The 20,913-nt window shown below is 43.5% G+C and overlaps 1 protein-coding gene and 1 long non-coding RNA gene across 27 annotated transcripts in view; one reads left to right on the forward strand and one right to left on the reverse strand.

The window, feature by feature from the left end:
• Nucleotides 1-20,913, forward strand: part of LOC125740819 (CMRF35-like molecule 1) — a 243,944-nt gene that overhangs the window by 42,526 nt on the left and 180,505 nt on the right. For 2 of the 26 annotated variants that reach the window (XM_049012495.1, XM_049012496.1), the window contains exon 1: nt 12,944-13,070. The exons of the other annotated variants lie outside the window; for them this stretch is intronic. In XM_049012495.1, coding sequence (XP_048868452.1) covers nt 13,025-13,070 — 46 coding nt within the window. In that variant the 5' untranslated portion in view covers nt 12,944-13,024. Of the gene's footprint in view, nt 1-12,943; nt 13,071-20,913 lie in introns of those variants that run through there. 26 annotated transcript variants of the gene reach the window in all.
• On the reverse strand, nt 1,431-2,943 carry LOC125740849 (uncharacterized). Its single transcript, XR_007397790.1, has 3 exons — nt 2,800-2,943; nt 2,425-2,511; nt 1,431-2,115 (listed from the first exon to the last, which is right to left on the reverse strand). It is a non-coding gene; the product is annotated as an uncharacterized LOC125740849 (long non-coding RNA).

A 20,913-nucleotide genomic window follows, 5' to 3' on the forward strand; every position in this document is an offset into this window, starting at 1 on the left:
TACACACTGCTGATTACCTGGATCAGGTATGTTCAGTCAATCAGAAGCTGAAAGACAGCTGGGATTTGTGTGTGGGGCAGGGATAGCAGGAAAACAAGCAGGGAAGTGCGGTCCGAGGACCGAGTTTGAGATCCACTGCATTACACTAACAGCAACCCAGGCCCCATTGTGCAATATCCCGGAGTGCAATATTTCAGCTGCCATTTAGATTACGACAATATACATTCTATTTATATACATGACCACAGATTTATACTTGCACATTTCATATCTGCATAATATATTCTTTGTAGCACGTAAAATTAGTTTAATTTGTAGGTTTACTCTTTTTATGTTTTTAATTGATATTTGCTATGTGGGAAGGTATTGTAAACTCTGTTGCAATGACAATAAAAGAATCATATAATGTCACCGCATAGTGGACACACAAAAGATTGCAATCAATTCTAAAATCAGTCGGTGAACCACAAGTTACCTCAGCACGCTGCACACAGGAGGTATCAAACCTGACACTCGTCATCCATCGTTCTGCATGAATGTCTCTCTGTTCATATTATTTGTGATTATGCAATACTGAGAGAATATGATTTTACAACAGGGATCATCCATCCATCATACAGCTGTGAATACTGGTCAGGTTGGTGGGCATCAAGGATCAATTAGAATATAAATATACAGGAAGTTTTTGTGACGATCGGTGGATAACAGGTAAGGCGAACGGGCAGGCGGGCAGGAAGGACCAGGCAGGCAGGCAGACTTCAAGGTAAATGAGGATTTAATCGGGGCAAGGGCAGGACAGAACACGGGCATCGACAAACATAAATGACAGACCAGGAACCAGGGCAAGACATGGACTGAAATACACAAGACAGAGCAAAATAACTAGACACAGCTGGGTACAATCAGGGAAGCACACGTGGATAATCAGGGGGGCGTGGCACACACAAGGATCGTACGAGCCGGGCATGACAGTTTTATGTATTACCAAAAATTTGCTGAAATGTGTCAGTTATCTGGCTCTTCATCTCAACTACACTGAACTGTGGAGTGAGAGAGAGTGAGAGCCTGTCCCAGAGTAAGTGATCCTCACCTGGAGGCCCATCAGTGAAGAAGAGGATGAGGAGGAGCTTCAGAGGAGCCTTATGTGTGTCTCACTGACCTCAGATCTGTGGAGACTGACACTCACTTCCTGACTCTCCTTAACATCACTGCCTCCCTTTTATGGGTTTTAAATGCTTTTAAATCATCCATCTATCTTTCACCCTCTTAGCCAGGATGGGATCACAGTCAGCTGGGGCACATCCCAGGAAGCACGGGGCCCAAACCAGGGGCACAAACAGCACACTAACAGCCAGGGGCAGGATTCAAACCCAAACCCCTGAAAGTATGAGGCGTCCGTGTTACACACTGAGACACCACTGCAGCATGCAGGAGCAATGAAAAGCATTTTTATTAACAGTCACACTGTCTGTGGTCTGCATTTTCAATAATACTACATTTATCAGTAAACAAGAGCCTAACATTCTCTGGAAAAAACCTAAAGCTTTTATACTGAAATATGATATAATGGTAACAGGGAAGTTTTTAATTCCACTGTCTATAGCAAACAGAGAAGTGGCTCTAGCAGGGGGCAGCAAAGCACTTAGACCTCGGTATCCCCTGTAAATGCACAAGACACTGACTAACACTTTCTCAAAATACTGTATATTCTGTAAACTACATTATACAAATCAACTAGAATTGCTAATGATATTTGTTTTCCATTAATATGAATGAAAAGGGACATTTCACACACCACCAAGTTAATGCTTTACATCTATTTTAATGAAATTGTAATTTCTGCAAAGCAACATACAATTGAGACAAACAGCACCTCAGTTAAAGTTCAGATGCACAACAGCCATGAATGTGTGTTTCTCACTGGCTGATTCTTACTGTCACACTGTAATGTGACAGTGCTGCATGCCATGTAAATACAGCTCACATCACTGTAAGATGCTCCTCTCTGCTGATGATCCATCCCCATCACTGGAGTATCTGCGTGTCCCTCACAGCTCTCATCCAGAGCAGCAGCTCCCCACATGTAGAGGAGCCTCTCTGTGTCGCTGCCCCCTACTGGACGAGGAATAACAGATAAGCATTAACATCAGTTTGGTTTCTGAGGTACTAACACCTTCCTTAGCATTTCAGGGAGTTTGGTGTGTTAATGTTACTGCTACAGGAACAGGAAGTGAACCAGAGTGATACATTAATGAGTGAACCTCTTTAGTTCACTTTCATCTGGCTTATAATTTTAAAATGTCAGCATGTATGATGTTGAAATAGTGGCTGTATATGATGTCAAAGGAAACATATGACATGTTTGCAGCATCAGACTGACTAAATGTATCACAGCTCATGTTAGAGCAGATTCTCCAAACTCACCTCTCTGTGCTTCAGGGCGACTGAGCTGTAGATCACATTGCTGGCTGGGGTCACAGCAGGACGGTGTGAAGAACATCTAGAGGACACCTGCTGAGAGCATTTAGCTGTTTACAGTGGAGGTACAAGACCAACCTTTGTGCAGAAACCACAAATCCATAAACTCCCAAACCTCCCATGTGAATCACTATGAAATATCAGGGGTATCATGGTACTTCTTGGTACATTACAGCTAATTCTGATACACATGGATTTGAGAGATCAGCTGAGGTGTAGATGTACCTGCCCAGTCAGTACATTATTCATGTACATGTCACTCTCAGTGTGATACTGGTCCTATGCCTGAACCAAACACTGATTTACATGAAACCATCTTACCTCTGGATCTGGCAGGACAATGGAGCTGTAGGTGACATCAGCACCAGGCTCCTCAGAGGTCTGAGAGAGGAACATTATGACCATGTATCTCTACAGAACCACCTGTCCATTCTTTAACTGGCAGCAAGGGAATGTCATTGTTGGTGAATTTTGTGATCAGTTATCCGTTAATGTTTAGTACTTTTACAGATATTATATAATCTGAAATGTTTTTGATTGGTCCAATATAAGAAATGGATTATGAAAATATACCACATAAAATATGGTTGCTTCAAATACTAATAATATTACATTTGTACATTTTGATACGCAGGCTGCTCTCAAAAGTATCATTGTCAAAATTTTATTCCTGTGTTTACCTGCTTTGGAGGGGGTCTTCTGATACCAGTACCATGTATCTCTCCAGAACCACGTGTCCATTCTTTAACTGACAGGAACGGAATGTCATTGTTGGTGAATTTGGTGATAATCTGATGTATCGGATAATGATTTGCATCTTTATAAATATTGTCCAGATTTAAGTATTTTTTATTTCCATTCAGAAAACATTTAACATCATGCCTCGAGATTCACATCTTTCTATAGAGAAATAATTTCTTAATGAGTTATTGGCTGTTAACAGAGTTTGGTTTCTATTTTTGCTCTCTTATAAAATACAAAACTCTGCAAAGTGTTCTAGAGTTTCATCCCATATTAAACACTGACTGACTGACACTTACTGTCCTTCCTGGATTTTGACTCCTGGCCACTTTTTTCTCTACAAGAAAGAAATGAGGGAAAATAAACAGAAAATTATTCTGCTCACACCAGCATCTCTGCTCTGAACTGTATGACAGCCGATTACCAGCCTGCACTTGCAGGTAAACAGTCAGTGAATCCCAGCCAGTCCTGGTTGGAGTAACTAACTAATTTATGGTTTTATAAGCTCAGTTGGCTGGACACAGACTCAGGAGGTCAGAGGAAAGTCTGCAGGATCATGGAGGAAAAGCTCCTTCAGGGCTGCTGTCCTCTGATGTCCTGTTTGTACTTTAGTGGATTTTAGCTCTGCACTGTTATTCCTTTTCCAAAGGGGCTGTGACCACATTTTATGTTTTAATGTCACTGCATAGACCTGTGTGTCTGAATGTTGCTGTCTGTGTCCCTGTCCAGCCATCTTTGGAAAAGGATAAAAACATGAAGTAGCTGCTGCTTACAGGAGTGCAGAGGGACATGCATCACTGCTCAGACACTCTGGTCACTTATACACCGTCTGCATCAGCAGATACTCACTGTGTTTGTCCCACACTTTCCATGTGATGATGATGATGATCAACAGCAGCACCAATGAGCCCAGTCCTACATACAGAAACAAGCTGGACCAAGGAGCTGAATAAGAGGATGGATTTGAACAGTAAAGTCTTACATGCTTTATAGCAACACGGTACAGTCACATCTGTACTATTACATAGGATACATGTGAGGAACAGGATGATTTAATAATACTGTGGAACATGAGAATAGATAGAGATTGTTAACTGCCAGCTTTACAATGATTATTTCATAACATGTTATACTGTTTTGTAAAATCCATCCATCCATCTTCCAAGAGGCCTGCAGTCTATCCCCAGCAGCAGAGGGCACAAGGCAGGGGCTCACCCTGGATGGGGTATCACCTCAAGTTTATTATTACTAATAAAAAATTAAAAGCAGTATTCTACTTCTCATAAATATAATGGAAGTTTCCCATTTCCCTCTCCTAGAGCCGACACCTTATCGTGGTGGAGGGGTTTTCATATTCCAGTAATCCCAGGAGCTAAGCTGCCTGGTGCTTTATGCCCCTGGTAGGGTCACCCAAGGCAATCAGGTCCTGGGTGAGGAACCAGACGAAGTGCAGCTCAAAAGATCCCTCTTTGGTGAGTAAAAACATGGACACACGTTTTCCTTCGCCCGGACGTGGGTCACCGGGCCGTACCCCCTGGAGCCAGGCCTGGGGGGTGGGGCTCCATGGCGAGCGCCTGGTGGTCAGGCCTACACATGGGGCCTGGTCGGGCACAGCCCAAAAAAGGCACGTGGGTCCTTCCTCCAATGGGCTCACCACCTGTAGGAGGAGCCAAAGGGGTTGGGTGCGATATGAGTTGGACTCTGGAACCCTTAGTCTCCTTGAAGGGGGTGAACAACCAACTGAATTCACAGTTTTCCCATCACAGCATCCCTAAGTAATAATACTTGACTTGTATAATACTCGTATTAGAGTAACAGGCATTTAGCAGAACCATAGCGATGTATAAAATAAAAAGGCAGAACATTTGTCAGATCTTGCTACAGCAGAATATGGGACTGGGAGTCTGAGTCTGGATGTCTAGGGTCTGGGAGGAAAACCAGGACCTTAATGAAGCACAAGTGAGGTGAATGAGCTGGTTTGTCACTTAGTGGGATGAGCAAACCCATTTCACACTAAGGTTCAATGTGTATACACTCCTAGTTCACACTCACATGTGATACAGGGAGACCATGCAAACTGCACAGAGACCTGGGGGCCAGATATCGAAACCACAAGCCTGGAGGTGTGAGGCCCCCCCACGCTGCCAAAAAGATGGAATGTTGGTAGCAGAGGACTTTGACTGGTTATGGAAGATAAACTTTCGACCGGAGCCTCTATGAATGTAACAAGGATGGCGAAGGAGTCCAAGTTTGTTAATGATGGGGATGTTAATTCCAGGAGTGATTGTGGGATTAAGTCGGCGGAGTCGGCGGAGTTATGAGCTGGAATAGCTGAACGCCATACTGACCTAAAGTCTGTAAAATCCAAGGCAGACGGTAAAACAGTACAAGAAAACTTTCCAACAAAAACTATTGTACTAAAAGTGAATAGTAAAATAGTAAACTAGTAATAATTGGTAGTATTAGACTAGGAGAAGCGGCGAACATTCGAAGCCAGCATCCTCTCCCCAATCTATAGCACACAAGAGACAAGGGAATTTTATCTGCACTGAGTCTTTATATATATCATGCAGTATATTTACATTTTATATATAAAGTATCAATGCCCTGATTCAGGGTACATTTCTAAGAATATAAAAAGTATTTCCAATTTCCAAGTCAATGTTTTTGTTAATTAAACAGCCATCACTTCACAACAACCGACATCATGATCTCCAAACTGTAGCTGACAGTGTGTGAGGAGCAGGAGAGAGATCTCTACTCAGTACCACTGTAATGAGAGACACTCACCTGTGAGCCCAGCAATGAGAAGAAACATGAGCATCAGAGGATCCATACGTGTGTGTGTCACTGAGCCCAGATCTGTGGAGACTGACACTCACTGCCTCATCCTCTGTACCTTCACTGTCTCTGTCGTTTCAATTCTCACACACAGCAGGCAGAGTGAAGGGGGAGTGGACACTTTACACAGGAAGTGACAAAACCACAAGGCCGAATGTTTATCACTTCAGCATGTCATTCAATTATTATGACTATATACAGCATAAATATTTACAAATATCTTATTGCTGTATAAACAACACAGTTTTTTGTTCCTAATCTGTGTGTGTTCAGGTTCCCCAAGGCTGTCAGTGGACAAACAGGAGGTGATAGGTGTGGAAGGAGACAGTGTCAGTGTTCAGAAATTTACCATCCAAAGATGCGGTGTAAGATTGGGGGCTCCTGTGCATCAGTGAATGCTATGGGATGTATTTTAATATTTCAGTTTATGCTCTAGTCATTTTCTGTGCATGAATCTCTCTGTGTCAGAGTAAGGTGGGAGGGGGGTGATCTTTGTGGAGCAGAATGTGTCAGAAGTGTTGTAAAATAAATGGTTATGCTAACTGCAGTGAGGCCTTTCTCATGCGGCCCTGCTCAGTCTGTACAGTAGCATGAGTTAAACAAGTTAAACGCAGAGAGCATGATCTGCAGTGTTGGATTGTCTGCTGAGAACCAGGCACGGATTACGGACCGGGCCAGCAGGGCTAATGCCCAGGGGCCCTTGGGGTGCAGGGGGCCATGGGGCCCCTAGCCCAAAACAATTTGCAACGCTTATCAACAATGTATTTTTGTTTGTCTATTTTAGAGGGCCTACATTCTTTGATCCTCTGCCTACAAGGGCCCCTGACCCTATAGGGAGGGCGTTTGGCTGCCAAGGGCCCTTGAATTGTGGTGGTTGTGGTGGTGGTGCTGGTGGTGGTGGTGGTGGTGGTGGGAGGGGGGGGGGGGGGCTCGTGAACGTTTTGCCCAGGGGCCCACACAACCCATAATCCGTCCCTGCTGGGAACCTGTACAGCCAGTGCTTTGTACCGCTGACGGCCTCTTCTTTACGTGTGATTTGCTGCCACTTGCTGGTCAAAGTTTAATATTGGTCTACTAATTAGTGAAAGTAGAATGTAATCATTACATTGTATATTAATTCTTAAATGTATATTTCATGTATATTCCTCATTATTATGACTTAGTAAATATCTTAACGGGATACATATTTTTAAATATTTCAAAATATGGTTTGTGGTTTTCAGGTCACATGTCCCTCTCAGAGCCCACCATCGGTGACCGTCTCAGAGTGTGATGTAAGACACGAAATCAGCACCGCCCACTTGTCACTCAGCATCTGCCTGTGACGTCTCTCCTGCATGCCCTGCTGCTGTACCACCGTTCATCCTGCCATCAGAAGCAGCACCAGCCCCTGCCTGCCATCACTTGTCTGTGCCCTGGTTTGTGACTCAAACCTTAAAATTTGGACAGTGTGAACTGGCACTTTACCATCTTGCTCATTTGACTTCCTCTGCCGGCACTTGGAGGATGGGCTTCCCCTTTGAGTCTGGTTCTTCCCAATGTTTCTTCTTTCTAGGGGGTTTTTCCTTGCCACTGTTGCTCTAAACAAATATTGCATTGAATTAAATTGAATTGTATTGACACTAAACTACACACACCAGCTTGTCTCAGCTGACCGCAGTCCTTACTTATCGGATTCAGGGGTAAAGATGGCATTTCTAAGGTAAAAAGAAAGATATCACATACCTTCTTGTCAACATCAAATGAAAATATCCCTGTAATACTGGATATTGGGATAAAACCTATTAAATGGGACCTATTATGCTTTTCCCTTTATATTAGTGTGTTATATGGCTTCATGTGCATGTAAACAGTCTGCAGTGTCTTTAGATGGAAAGGAGATGCCAAAGGGATTAACTCTCACCGCAGAAGCCACTCCTAACTGCCTAAAATGCCCCGTAGAAATTCCAGCCCTTACTTCTATGACATGATGAGGTCACCTCGTAACACAATCCTTATTGGCTGCCTGCCTAAAAGGATCTGATTGCAGACTGCAAGATGGGTTTGTAGGGTAAGATGAACAATCAGAGCACCCTCGGCTCATTGGGGGTGGGATTAAAAGTTCTAACAGGGTATTTGAGGCAGAAGATGAATGGAGATGTGCATTATGAGAATAAAAAAATGTGCTTTTGGAACACTGAAGCATGTAAATACATTCGGTGAAAATAATACCCTTTTAAGCAACACTAGGCTGCTGTCCATCGTGCTGAAAACCTGGATTGGCAAATTTTACATTCAATTTCTTCACCTAATTTAACTGTAACCCACTTATATTATTTTCAATGATGTTCTGAGAAGTTTACAGAGGTGAGTATAGAAAGGATTACAGTGGGTAATAGGTGATTTAGATGAAATTTTTAAATTTGACAACCAAAAGGTTTGGAAAATCAGTTCCACTCTGGACAAACACGCCTCCCAAAAGTTTCTCTCTGTCTCTCTTGCTAGTTATTTCTCGTTACCCCCCAGTCAAGGAGGAATAAAATGCACAAACACACTGTAGGAGATACAAGGTGCAAACACATTAAAACTCTTTGTGTTTAAACATTATAAAACATATTTATATACATTAAGTGTTTTGAAACTTTACATTAAAACCTACATCAGTAAGAAAAAGCAGGTGATGACCAGCCCAACCAGCAGCTCCATCTCTGATCCCTTGTCAGGGTAACTTCTGAAGTCATGACAACTAATTTCCAGCATTGCCTTCATCTTCAGCTGTGATATTAAACTGACCATTGAGGAGAGAAATACAGTCAAGCCTCACAGTGAAGCCGTAAATCATACTGGGGTTAAATGTTTTAATATTGACTTATGTAGCTGAATTTTGTTTATGCACTAGAGGGCAGCCACACGCAGCGGATTCCCTAAGAAAGGGATGTGATGCTTCAGGAAGTCAAGTCATTTATTTGTGGAGCACATTTACAAACAACAGGAGTTGATCCAAAGTGCTTTCCAGTCCAGAGAGAACTGATTAGCAAGTACTACATTCACAGTAAATTGTATAAATAAAATTACATGAAAACATGCATACAAGAAATAAGAATATAAAAATTTATGGAAATGTACAACAACAGATTTTAAAAGTAAGAGCTTAATTAAAATTAAATTGAATATGTCATTAAAAACTTAATAGTGGACTTCACAAGAACCATAGGAGAACCTTGAAAGCAAGAGAGAAGGTGGGTCTTAAATTAGGATTTAAACTCTTCAATAGTGGTGCAAGACTTAATGTGGAGACTATTCCAAAGTCAGGGGGCAGCTACAGAGAAAGGCCGGTCACCTTTGGCTTAGATGTGGGTGAACTGAGAGGAGCTGTTATGAGGATGAGCTAAGTGACCAGGGGGGTGGATGAAGACAGAAATAGCAGATCTGAAATGTAATGTGGGGCTAATCCATTGAGTGCTTTAAAAACAAATAACAAAGCTGTAAGGAAAACAATGCAGAGGAGAGACCCTGGTATTCCAGTGAGGAATGGATACAAATAAAATAAAGAGGAGAGACCCTGGTATTCCAGTGAGGAATGGATACAGATAAAATAAAACCAAAGTATGACACAGAAGGTGAGACTGGCCTCAGGCATCACGCTCATGAAGGAGGGATGTCTGCCTCTGAGCTGCATACTCAGCCCACTGAGCCACACGGCGGCTTCACGAGGGCAACATCAGACAGGGAAAAGGCACAGAGTACAGGGCCAGACAGGCACCGACCCTGACAAGTAATATTACAGGGATAAAGTCAAACTCATGATGATGAACCTTGAAAACCTGGATATAACTGAGGAGGACCAGGGACCCCATTATGTAGGAAACATCATTGTGGTTACATCACTTCCTGTGTGATGTGTAAAGTGACCCTTCCCTCTTTACTGTGACTGCTGTATGTGAGCATAGAGAAGACAGAGAAACAGCGAGGTTACAGAGAATCAGGATGCTATGGGCATGAGGCAAGGAGCAACCCAGGATGGGGGGGGGGCAGCCCATCACAGGGCACACATGCACTCCTAAAGGCAATTTAGTAACTTTGGACTGTGGGGGGACACCAGAGTACCCAGAATAAATCCCACAAAGACATGGGGAGGACATGCAAACTCACCCTTGTATCCACCCTATGGTCTCCTGTTGTCACCCTGGCTTCTGCCTTCAACCACAGGTACTGGCGTAGGAAACATGGGTATTGGAGCAGGAACCTCGGGGACTGGAGGAGGAACCACAGGGGCAGGAACCTCAGGCACTGGAGGCGAACACCTCTGGGTCAAGAATCGAGAGGGGATCCCCTCAATTTGCTGCTGGTGATTAGACGGGGATCGCGACGGAACCTAGAGGGGTTTCCAGCACGCCCTCTACTTTGTGATCCTTCCGCTTCTTCTTCCGAGCAGACACAGCTGGAATAGTGGAAGGTTTGGATAACCCGGGCGACGGGAGGAGAGGCAATCCATAATCTAGGTGCACCTGCCTTATCATTGCCTTGGTGACCTGGCCTCTGGGCTAAGGCAGGTTCTGCTGCCCCTCCTCCACGCGGTGCGGGTCTTCCGATGGGGAGATCCCCTCCAAAATGTCTCACCATCGAGCAGCAACGGCATAAGTCATGGGATCTTCCCGGATCTCGGGCTGCCTCAGCCAGTATATCACTTCATCTACTAGACTGAGGTAGTCGTCCTCGGTGAGGGGAGGCATCTTCTTATGGAGTCCAGTCACTCTGTTATATGTGAAAGGGCACGGAAGAGGGAAGCAGGAACAGGAGCCCAGGAGCTGGGGAAATGAGGGATTTATTCGTGGAGAACACAGGCAGGAACACGGAGTAGCACATAAAACTGACATCGATGACCAGACTGGGAAAACATTCTCTAATGTGGACTTAAATACAGAGAATTAATGAAATGCAACTAGAAACAGCTGATGACACAGGGATTCTACCCGAGGTAGTGAGGGGGCCATGGCACACAGGAGGATCAGTACGAGCAGGGTGTGACAGATGTCAACTGAGCATGTAACAAAACATTTCTCTGTGTCTATTCAACTTTGCACTGTACTTCAGTTGTGACATGACATTTTTGACAATGGGATTGTCTATGTTGATTGTGCACCTGACAAACCAAACTTCTGTTGTTTTAGTACTCTTTGTTGTTTGACTTTTGTATTGCATGTTGACCTCTAGCTGGTAACTGGGGCAGCGTGGGGACGTCACACCTCCAGGCTTGTGGTTTCGATATCTGGCCCAGCTCTCTATTGGCAGTTTGCATGGTCTCCCTGTATCTATGCTGGTTTCCTCTTTGTTCTCCTGTTTCCTCCCACAGTCCAAAGACACGTGGTTCAGGTGAATTGGTGCCTCTAAATGAAGGGGGCTCCCTAGGCAGCATTTTCTCTAAACGGCACTTCAGTGATGGTTGCCCCCAACTGCTGCCCTCTGAGTCCACCAGTGCATGCAGTTGTACTGCACGACGCCTTTCTTGATAATGAACGTGCCCTGTGTGCACACTGCCTGCACCCTTCACGGTGCCCTCAGCAGTCCGTTCCTGCGTAGAGGCGTCTCATAGCTGCTGTCAGGACGCCAGCCTCAAAACCACATGATCTTCACATCGTTTCCTCCCTCTGCTCTCAGAATGAGTTTCTCTTTATTCTTAACTGGCTGTTTGGTAGCAGCGTCTGTGCGTCGGGTAAGGGGTGCTGGCGCTTCTGTGTGTGATGGAAAGAGAGAACTGGAGGAGGAAACCACATAGCAGCAAAACCAGTACTATAAACAGCACTGTCCCTCCGCAGTGAGACGAGGGTGATGTTTAATTTTTTTTAAGGGGGGGGCAAGACAAAGATGGTGTTACAGTAGGTAGGTAAGCAGGTAGGTAGGTCTACTTGTTTAATCATATCTAATCATATAATATCAAAGAGAAGGGCAGCCTCAGACAATTGATCTCAATATTGTGCTAACTCAAAAAGTATTTGACAGGTCTTCGGATAAGAGAATATCTATGGCTGATTTAATTTGAGATGAAGCGCTCCAGAAATGAAGTGGTGTCAGGTAGTGATGACCCATGAAAGGACAGCCACAGGCGTAGATTCAGTGAACCTGGTTACATTGAGATAAGTGGCCCAATGTTGGGCTTTTAATAATAATAATTTTTGCATAGGTGGGAGGAGTGTGTGGGGGATACAGGTTGTTAAGGTTATGGGTGTATGGGTAGAGTGGGGAAGCACTTGCAGTTTATTTAAGAGCAAATAGACATTGACTTGGATTTTGATGCCTTACTGTCAGAAGCCCATGTCTTCTGTTGGCCTTGCCGGGGTTCCTCAAAGTCTCTCTGTGTCTTTAGTTTATTCTGATATTAGATATCTGACTCATACACCTGCCATCCCAGCACTGAGTGCTGGTTTTGAAGGTGGCCATGCAGTTTGCAGGCTTCCTCTGTTCACATGGAATTTCTCCAGGTTTCAGTGCCCTGCAATGGAGTGATGTGCGGTTGAAGGTTTACCTCACTTTACAATGTATGCTTTTTGCATTAGCATCAAGATTGTTATACTGATGATTAAACAGCTATGGTGAAACACATGACTCTTTGAGGCAAGTGATATCCAACTAATTTTTGTTTCTTATTAGCGATAACACAATTGTAAAAACACTTATACTCTAATTATACTCTTAATTAAACACTTATACTCTATGTCCTTTATTTATGCTGAGGTTATTTTATTAATGGGTCTGTTAATTCAATGAGAGTGTATTTTATGCTCTCCTGATAAATAATGCTAGAATGGCATGTTGAAGTGCTAAACATTCAGCCTTGTAGTTTTGTCACTTCCTGTTTAAAGTGTCCACTCCCCCTTCACTCTGCCTGCTGTGTGTAACAATAGAAACGACCATGACAGTGAAGGTAGAGAGGATGAGGCAGTGAGTGTCAGTCTCCACAGATCTGGGCTCAGTGACACACAGACGTATGGATCCTCTGATGCTCCTGTTTCTCCTCATTGCTGGGCTCACAGGTGAGTGTCTCTCATTACAGTGGTACTGAGTAGAGATCTCTCTAAAATTGGTTGACCAATGAATGATGGTTGAGCAGCTTAAGATGTATTTTTGTTTGATGGTTTGATGGTTTGACTGGTCATCCCAGCTTATGATGGTCATTCTAGCTGGTTTAGCTGGCGAACCACCCAGCTAAGCCATCAAATACCAGCAAGAGCTGGGACTTAACTCTCTTAGACCAGCCATAACCAGCTACCAGCATAAGCTGGTTTTTAGCAGTTTTTTCCCGCTGGGTAGTAAAACGGAAACTGAATTTAAAATATCTACTGATACTGAATACAACATTTAAAAATGCTAATAAAACTAAAATAGATTTCAAATGAAAATTCAAAAAATATTAAAATAAAAAGAATAAAAAATATAATAAAAATGATGAAAAACCTATCAAAGACCTGCCTTGGTCAACAGGAAAGACCCAGACAGACATCGGTCTGTTACAGAAATACACTGCCTGACAAAAAACATCACACACTCCAGCATTTTGCTGGACGGCCTTTAGCTTCCATTATGGTGCACATTCACCATCGCTCTGTTTCGATGAGCTTATACAGCATCTCTACTTTAATTCTCATCCAGATTTGCTTTATTGTTTCACAATTGGAGCCTTATGAACCTTGGCATTGTCGTCCTGGAATACGCCCGTGTCATCAGGGAAGAAAAAAATCCATTGATGGGATAACCTGCTTATTCAGTAGATTTAGATACTCAGCTTCACATTATTGCTGCAAACATATTATTCACTGCAATAATGATCCAGTCATTGGATCATAAGTATTTAAAATTTAAGCGGCGACTTAATCTTTTCCAGGAAGTGTACATGGTAGATGGCAGAAGTCCTTGCTATATGCTCAGGTAAAAATTCACACAGTGCAGTAAATCCTTTTAGAATTCATGACGTTCTACAGGCATAGTTGAGCGTATCGCCTGGCTAACATTCCCACAGTGTCTCCTCAGGAGTCCTTTTAGACACCAAGATCTGTGGTTCCCAATTAGCACCATGAAGGTACTATGGCACAACCACAGAGTGGACCTGGGATTGTCAATCTATGGTGTTCATGGGTATTATGGTCTGCGGCCAAGAAACAATTATTTAAGGCTATTTTACATATCTGTAGTGTTGGAATATTTTTAAAATATATATGGTTGGGGGGGGGCAACATTTGCCCCCACTTTTTAAAATGGGGGCATTTACAATATTTGGGATCACTCTTTAAAAATTGTACTTAGAGCATAAGGTTTATCTTTTATAAGAGAAGAGCCCAGATTAGAATGCATACAGTAATCAGCACCTCGTGCCAACATGAATAAATGAGAATAATGCTGTCAGGGGTCTTGCTTTAGATTTTGGACCCCATGAATTCATATCATATTGGGCCCCCCAGTCCAGACCAATGCAATTATTTTCCAGATTTTCTAGGCCCCCTGTCACTCAGTGGCCTTTGAAAGCGCCCTAACTTACCCCACCTTACGGTGCCCCTGATTGCTGTTCCACAGAGAAGTGTGCAGTCATCTGTATGTGTATAGAAAACCATCTGAATGTGAGAGACAGCAGGAGACAGTTCTAACTATTTAGGCTCTTATTTGCCTCTTAATAGCCTTCATTTATGTATAATTTAGTTTATAGATGAAGCGAAAACTTCATCACAGTCTTTCAAATGTCTTAGGGCCATTTCATACATCAGAGCCCAGATTTTGTGTCTAGAGGAGTTTTTACGCGTCTGTGTGAGCCGACTGTGCATGTGAAAGGAAATGGACTGAGTGCTTCCAGTAGGTGGCTGAAGCAGATGAGTAGCTGTAACTATAGAAGCTGTCGACACGCAGCTGTGTGAGGAGGTGCAGAAATGCACCGATGAGCCAAAAGATTATGATCAACTGCCTAATATCCTGCTGATCTAATATCCTGCTGCTAAACCAGCCCAAACCTGCTGAGCCATAGACTCTACAAGACCTCTGATGGTGTCCTATGGTATCTGGCACCAAGATGTCAGCAGCAGGTCCTTTAATTTCTGCAAGTCGCATCCCACAGATGCTTCATTGGATTCAGCTGTTCTGCTTTGTTCTTGACCCCTCGTGGTCCCATCATTTTGTTGTTGTCCCCTTTGTGTTCTGTTTTGGTAAATAAACAGTATTTTCTGCTGAGTTGCTCCATGGAACGTCCCTCTTTTCCCTTTGACAGAACCGGCCCTCACTGTTTTCTTGTTTCAGATCTTTATGTCACACATTAAGTGTGAGGTTGTATAAAAAATGAGTGTGAGTCACATGAATGACACAGGAAACCAAGGAAGCTGAAGACATTGAAGACATTTTTAAAAACATTTTCCACTTGCAAGAGGTGCACTTACACTCGTAGTTTATTTTAGAGCAACTAGGCGTCGACAGTAAACAGTGATGGATGCCTTACTGTTAAAAGCCCAAGTCTTCTCTTGGTCATGCTGTGGTTCCACAAGGTCCCTCTGTGTCTTTAGTTTATCCTGATATTAGATGTCTGACTCACACACCTGTCATCCCAGCACTGCTGACTGTTAGCTTTGAATGTGACCATGACTGTGTCTGTGTGCAGTTTGCAGGCTTCCTCTGTTCACATGGCATTTCTCCAGCTTCCAGTGCCCTGCAATGGACTGACGTGCAGTTGAAGGTTTACCTCACTTTACACTGTGTGCTTCCTGCATTAGGATCTATATAATTATGCTGATGATGAAATATACTAATGATGAATAGTTATGCTTAAAAAAGCGCGACAATGAAGGACCGACTTGCTGAAATGCTAAATATTCGGCCTTGTGGTTTTGTCACTTCCTGTTTAAAGTGTCCACTCCCCCTTCACTCTGCCTCTGTGTTGAGAATAGAAACGACAGAGACAGTGAAGGTACAGAGGATGAGGAAGTGAGTGTCAGGGTGTACTACTCACAGCAGGCGATCCGTCCTGTGCCTGAGCATGTTTGACCCCCAAAGTCCAGATCATTTGAAAAATGGGAATTCAGTCAATTGTTTTCCCTGCAGGTGCTGACAGTGTGTCCACAGTGAGCAGGGTGTCTGTACTGAGTGGAGGATCTGTCACCATCCCATGTTTCTATGAGGACAGATATGAAACACGTGTGAAATACTGGTGCAGAGGGTATAGATTGAGGTCATGTACTCCCATAGTACACACTGACTCTCCACAGGAGGGTAAAGTGTCAGTCAGAGATGATTCTGACCAGCGAGTCTTCACTGTGACCATCAACAATCTGACAGCTGGGGACTCTGGTCATTACTGGTGTCGTGTGGAGATCAGTGAAGCCTCAAATCCTGGAGATGAGGTTTACCTGTCAGTCACTGATGGTAAGATGTTTGTACTTCAGACTGTAGCCAATGACATGCACAGGATGTAACGTCATTCATTTAGAAAGGAAGAACATTAACACAAAAGCTGAAGGAAAAAAAATATTTTGATATTCAGTAGCTTTACCTAAGTAGAATGGGCTCTACATTTTTATTTCATGTAATATGATAAATGAAAAGAGTGTCATTTTAAATAGGCTCATTCATAGGATAAATAGTATGTTAAGAAATGTCCATTTAGTGGACAAACATTAATATACACATGCTGTCAGGACTTACAGTTATAAATATTTTATTGTTTTGTTAATATCACAGTGTTTGTTCCTAATCTGTGCATTCAGGTTCCCCAGAGCTGTCAGTGGACAAACAGGAGGTGACGGGTATAGAAGGAGACAGTGTCACTGTTCAGTGTCGCTATAGAAACAGTGACAGTGTGAAGCTGTGGTGTAAGTTTGGGGCCTCCTGTGCCTCAGAGAGATCTGTGAGTTTGGATGGGAGGCCTGTCCTGATCAGGGATGACAGAGAAAATAAAGCCTTCAGTGTCACAATGAGGGGACTGGAGAGGAAGGACACTGTCTGGTACTGGTGTGCTGCTGGAAACCTGCAGATCCCAGTTCATATTACTGTCAATCAGACAGGCACAGGCACAGCCAGCATTGAATGTAAGTTATTACTTAAAATCTGCTTGTAAATTATTTATGTTTCAATATATATAGATAAATACTGAATGAACCCAACAGTTTCGCTCAGGAAGAGGGTCAGCTTTTTCTTGTGGGGATAATATGTGTGTGTGTGTGTATGGGGGGGCCGAGGGGGAGTGGGTGGCTGTGTTTACCATGGTATTGCCATTAAGCACTAGGGTGAATAAAACACCCTCATCTGAAGTTAGTGCAAACCTAAAGAGCGTGAATTTAAATGTTATTAGCTGCCTTTTTAAACATCTCATTTAACCACTGAGAAATAAGTTAAATTCCCCGTTTTCAGCTGTTGTTAAATCGGTATATTTATTTGGGTCATAGTTTTTACTGGGGTGGCATGGTGGTTAGCACTGTTGCTGCACACCTCTGGAAGCAGAGTTTGAGTCTCCACCTGGGTTCCGTGTGTGTGGAGTTTCCATGATCTCTCTATGTCATTGTGGGGTTTCCTCTGGGTTCTCCAGTTTCCCCCCAAAATCCAAAAACATGCTGAGGCTAATTGGAGTTACTATATTGTCCACAGGTGTGTGTGTGTGTATGTGTGTGTGTGTGTGTGTGTGTGTGAATGACTGGTGTGTGACTGTGCCCTGCGATGGGCTGGCCCCCCGTCCTGGGCTGTTTCCTGTCTGGTGCCCATAGCCTCTGGTATAGGCTCCAGACCCCCTGTGACCCGAAATAGGACAAACAGCTACAGAAAATAGATGGATGGATGGCACAGTGGCCCAGTAGGTGGCGCTGTTGCTTCACACCTCCATGTTTAGAGGTTTGAATCTCACTTCTGCTGTATATGTGTGGAGTTTGCATGTTCTCTACATGCTGTGTGGGTTTCCTCCCATAGTCCAAAGACATACAGTCAGGCTAATTGGTGTCTCTAATAGAGAGTGTGTGTCTATGTGCCCTGTGACTGACTGCCATCCCGTCCAGGATGTACTCCATCCCTGTGCCCTGTCCTGCCTGGGATCGGCTGCAGACCCTACATCCCTGACCAGGAGGAGGGGTTAGAAGATAGATGGGTGGATGGCTGTAGTTTTACGTGTCTGTCTGAATGTATTGAAGGATCTTTGCTGAATGACCAGGGTTTTTTTAATGACCAGTCCTTTCTGCTGTTCCCATTGCTGAAGGAGGGCATAAGGAAACACTGAGTATTCAGTATTGTGCTGGTACAGCTAACAGTATTAACCTGATCACACAGTAATGGGAAACTTCCATCCATTTTCCAAACTGATTATCCTACTGGGTCGCGGGGGGTCCAGAGTCTATCCCGGAAGCAATGGGCACAAGGCAGGGAAGAATCCAGGATGGGGGGCCAGCCCATCGCAGGGCACACTCACACACCATTCACTCACGCATGCACACCTATGGGCAATTTAACAACTCCAATTAGCCTCAGCATGTTTTTGGACTGTGGAGGGAAACCGGAGTACCCGGAGGAAACCCCACGACGACATGGGGAGAACATGCAAACTCACATGTATCCTGTGTAATAATACAGATGTAACTGTACCGTGTAGCTATAAAGCATGTAAGACTTAACTGTTCAAATCCATCCTCTTATTCAGCTTCTTGGTCCAGCTTGTTTCTGTATGTAGGACTGGGCTTAATGGTGCTGCTGTTGGTCATCATCATCATCACATGGAAAGTGTGGGACAAACACAGTGAGTATCTGCTGATGCAGACGGTGTGTAAGTGACCTGAGTGTCTGAGCAGTGATGCATGTCCCTCTGCACTCCTGTAAGCAGCAGCAACTTCATGCTTTTATCCTTTTCCAAAGATGGCTGGACAGGGACACAGACAGCAGTATTCAGACACACAGGTCTATGCAGTGACATTAAAACATAGAACGTGGTCACAACCCTTTGGAAAAGGAATAACAGTGCAGAGCTAAAATCCACTATAGTACAAACAGGACATCAGAGGACAGCAGCCCTGAAGGAGCCTTTCCTCCATGATCCTGCAGACTTTCCTCTGACCTCCTGAGTCTGTGTCCAGCCAGCTGAGCATATAAAACCCTAAATGAATTAGTTACTCCAACCAGGACTGGCTGGGATTCACTGACTGGTTACCTGCAAGCGCAGGCTGGTAATCAGCTGTCATACAGTTCAGAGCAGAGATGCTGGTGTGAGCAGAATAATTTTCTGTTTCTTTTCCCTCATTTCTTTCTTGTAGAGAAAAAAGTGGCCAGGAGTCAAAATCCAGGAAGGACAGTAAGTGTCAGTCAGTCAGTGTTTAATATGGGAGGAAACTCTAGAACACTTTGCAGAGTTTTGTATTTTATAAGAGAGCAAAAATAGAAACCAAACTCTGTTAACAGCCAATAACTCATTAGTTTGTTTCTGTATAAAAAGATGTGAATCTCGAGGCATGATGGTAAATGTTTTCTGAATAGAAATAAAAACTACTTGAATCTGGACAATATTTATGAAGATACAAATCATTATCCGATACATCAGATTATCACCAAATTCACCAACAATGACATTCCATTGCTGTCAGTAAAATAATGGACAGGTGGTTCTGTAGAGATACATGGTCATAATGTTCCTCTCTCAGGCCTCTGAGGAGCCTGGTGCTGATGTCACCTACAGCTCCATTGTCCTGCGAGACCTAGAGGTAAGATGGTTTCATGTAAATCAGGGTTTGGTTCAGGCATAGGACCAGTATCACAATGAGAGTGACACGTATATGAATAATGTACTGACTGGGCAGGTACATCTACACCTCAGCTGATCTCTCAGATCCATGTGTATGAGAATTAGCTGTAGTGTACCAAGAAGTACCATGATACCCCTGAAATTTCACAGTAACTCCGATGGGAGGTTTGGAAGTTTATGGATTTGTGGTTTCTGCACAAAGGTTGGCCTTGTACCTCCACTGTAAACAGCTTAATGCTCTCAGCAGGTGTCCTCTAGATGTTCTTCACATCGTCCTACTGTAACCCCAGCCAATGATGTGATCTACAGCTCAGTCGCCCTGAAGCACAGAGAGGTGAGTTTGGACAATCTGCTCTAACATGAGCTGTGATACATTTAGTCTGTCTGATGCTGCAAACATGTCATATGTTTCCTTTGACATCATATACAGCCTCTATTCCAACATCATACATGCTGACATTTTAAAATCTTAAGCCAGATGAAAGTGAACTAAAAAGATTTCCCTCATTAATCTATCTTTCTGGTTCATTTCCATTTCGTTTCCTGTAGCAGTAACATTAACACACCAATCTCCTTGAAATGCTAAGGAAGGTGTTAGTGCCTCAAAAGCTGAACTAACAAATCAAGCAGCAAGTTAATGCTTATCTGTCATTTTCCAGTAGGGGGCAGCGACACAGAGAGGCTCCTCTACATGTGGGGAGCTGCTGCTCTGGATGAGAGCTGTGAGGGACACGCAGATACTCCAGTGATGGGGAGGGATCATCACCAGAATGGAGCATCTTACAGTGATGTGAACTGTATTTAAATGGCATGCAGCACTGTCACATTACAGTGTGACAGTAAGAATCAGCCAGTGAGAAACACACATTCATGGCTGTTGTGCATCTGAACCTTAACTGAGGTGCTATTTGTCTCACTTGTATGTTGCTTTGCAGAAATTAAAATTTCATTAAAATATATGTAAGGCATTAACTTGGTGGTGTGTGAACTGTCCCTTTTTGTTCATATTAATGGAAAAGAAATATCATTAGCAATTCTAGTTCATCTGTATAATGTAGTTTCCAGAATATACAGTATTTTAGGAAAGTGTTAGTCAGTGTCTTGTGCATATACAGGGGATACCGAGGTCTAAGAGC

Source organism: Brienomyrus brachyistius, chromosome 4 (assembly GCF_023856365.1).
Source record: "Brienomyrus brachyistius isolate T26 chromosome 4, BBRACH_0.4, whole genome shotgun sequence".
In the NCBI taxonomy this organism is placed as follows: Eukaryota; Metazoa; Chordata; class Actinopteri; order Osteoglossiformes; family Mormyridae; genus Brienomyrus; species Brienomyrus brachyistius.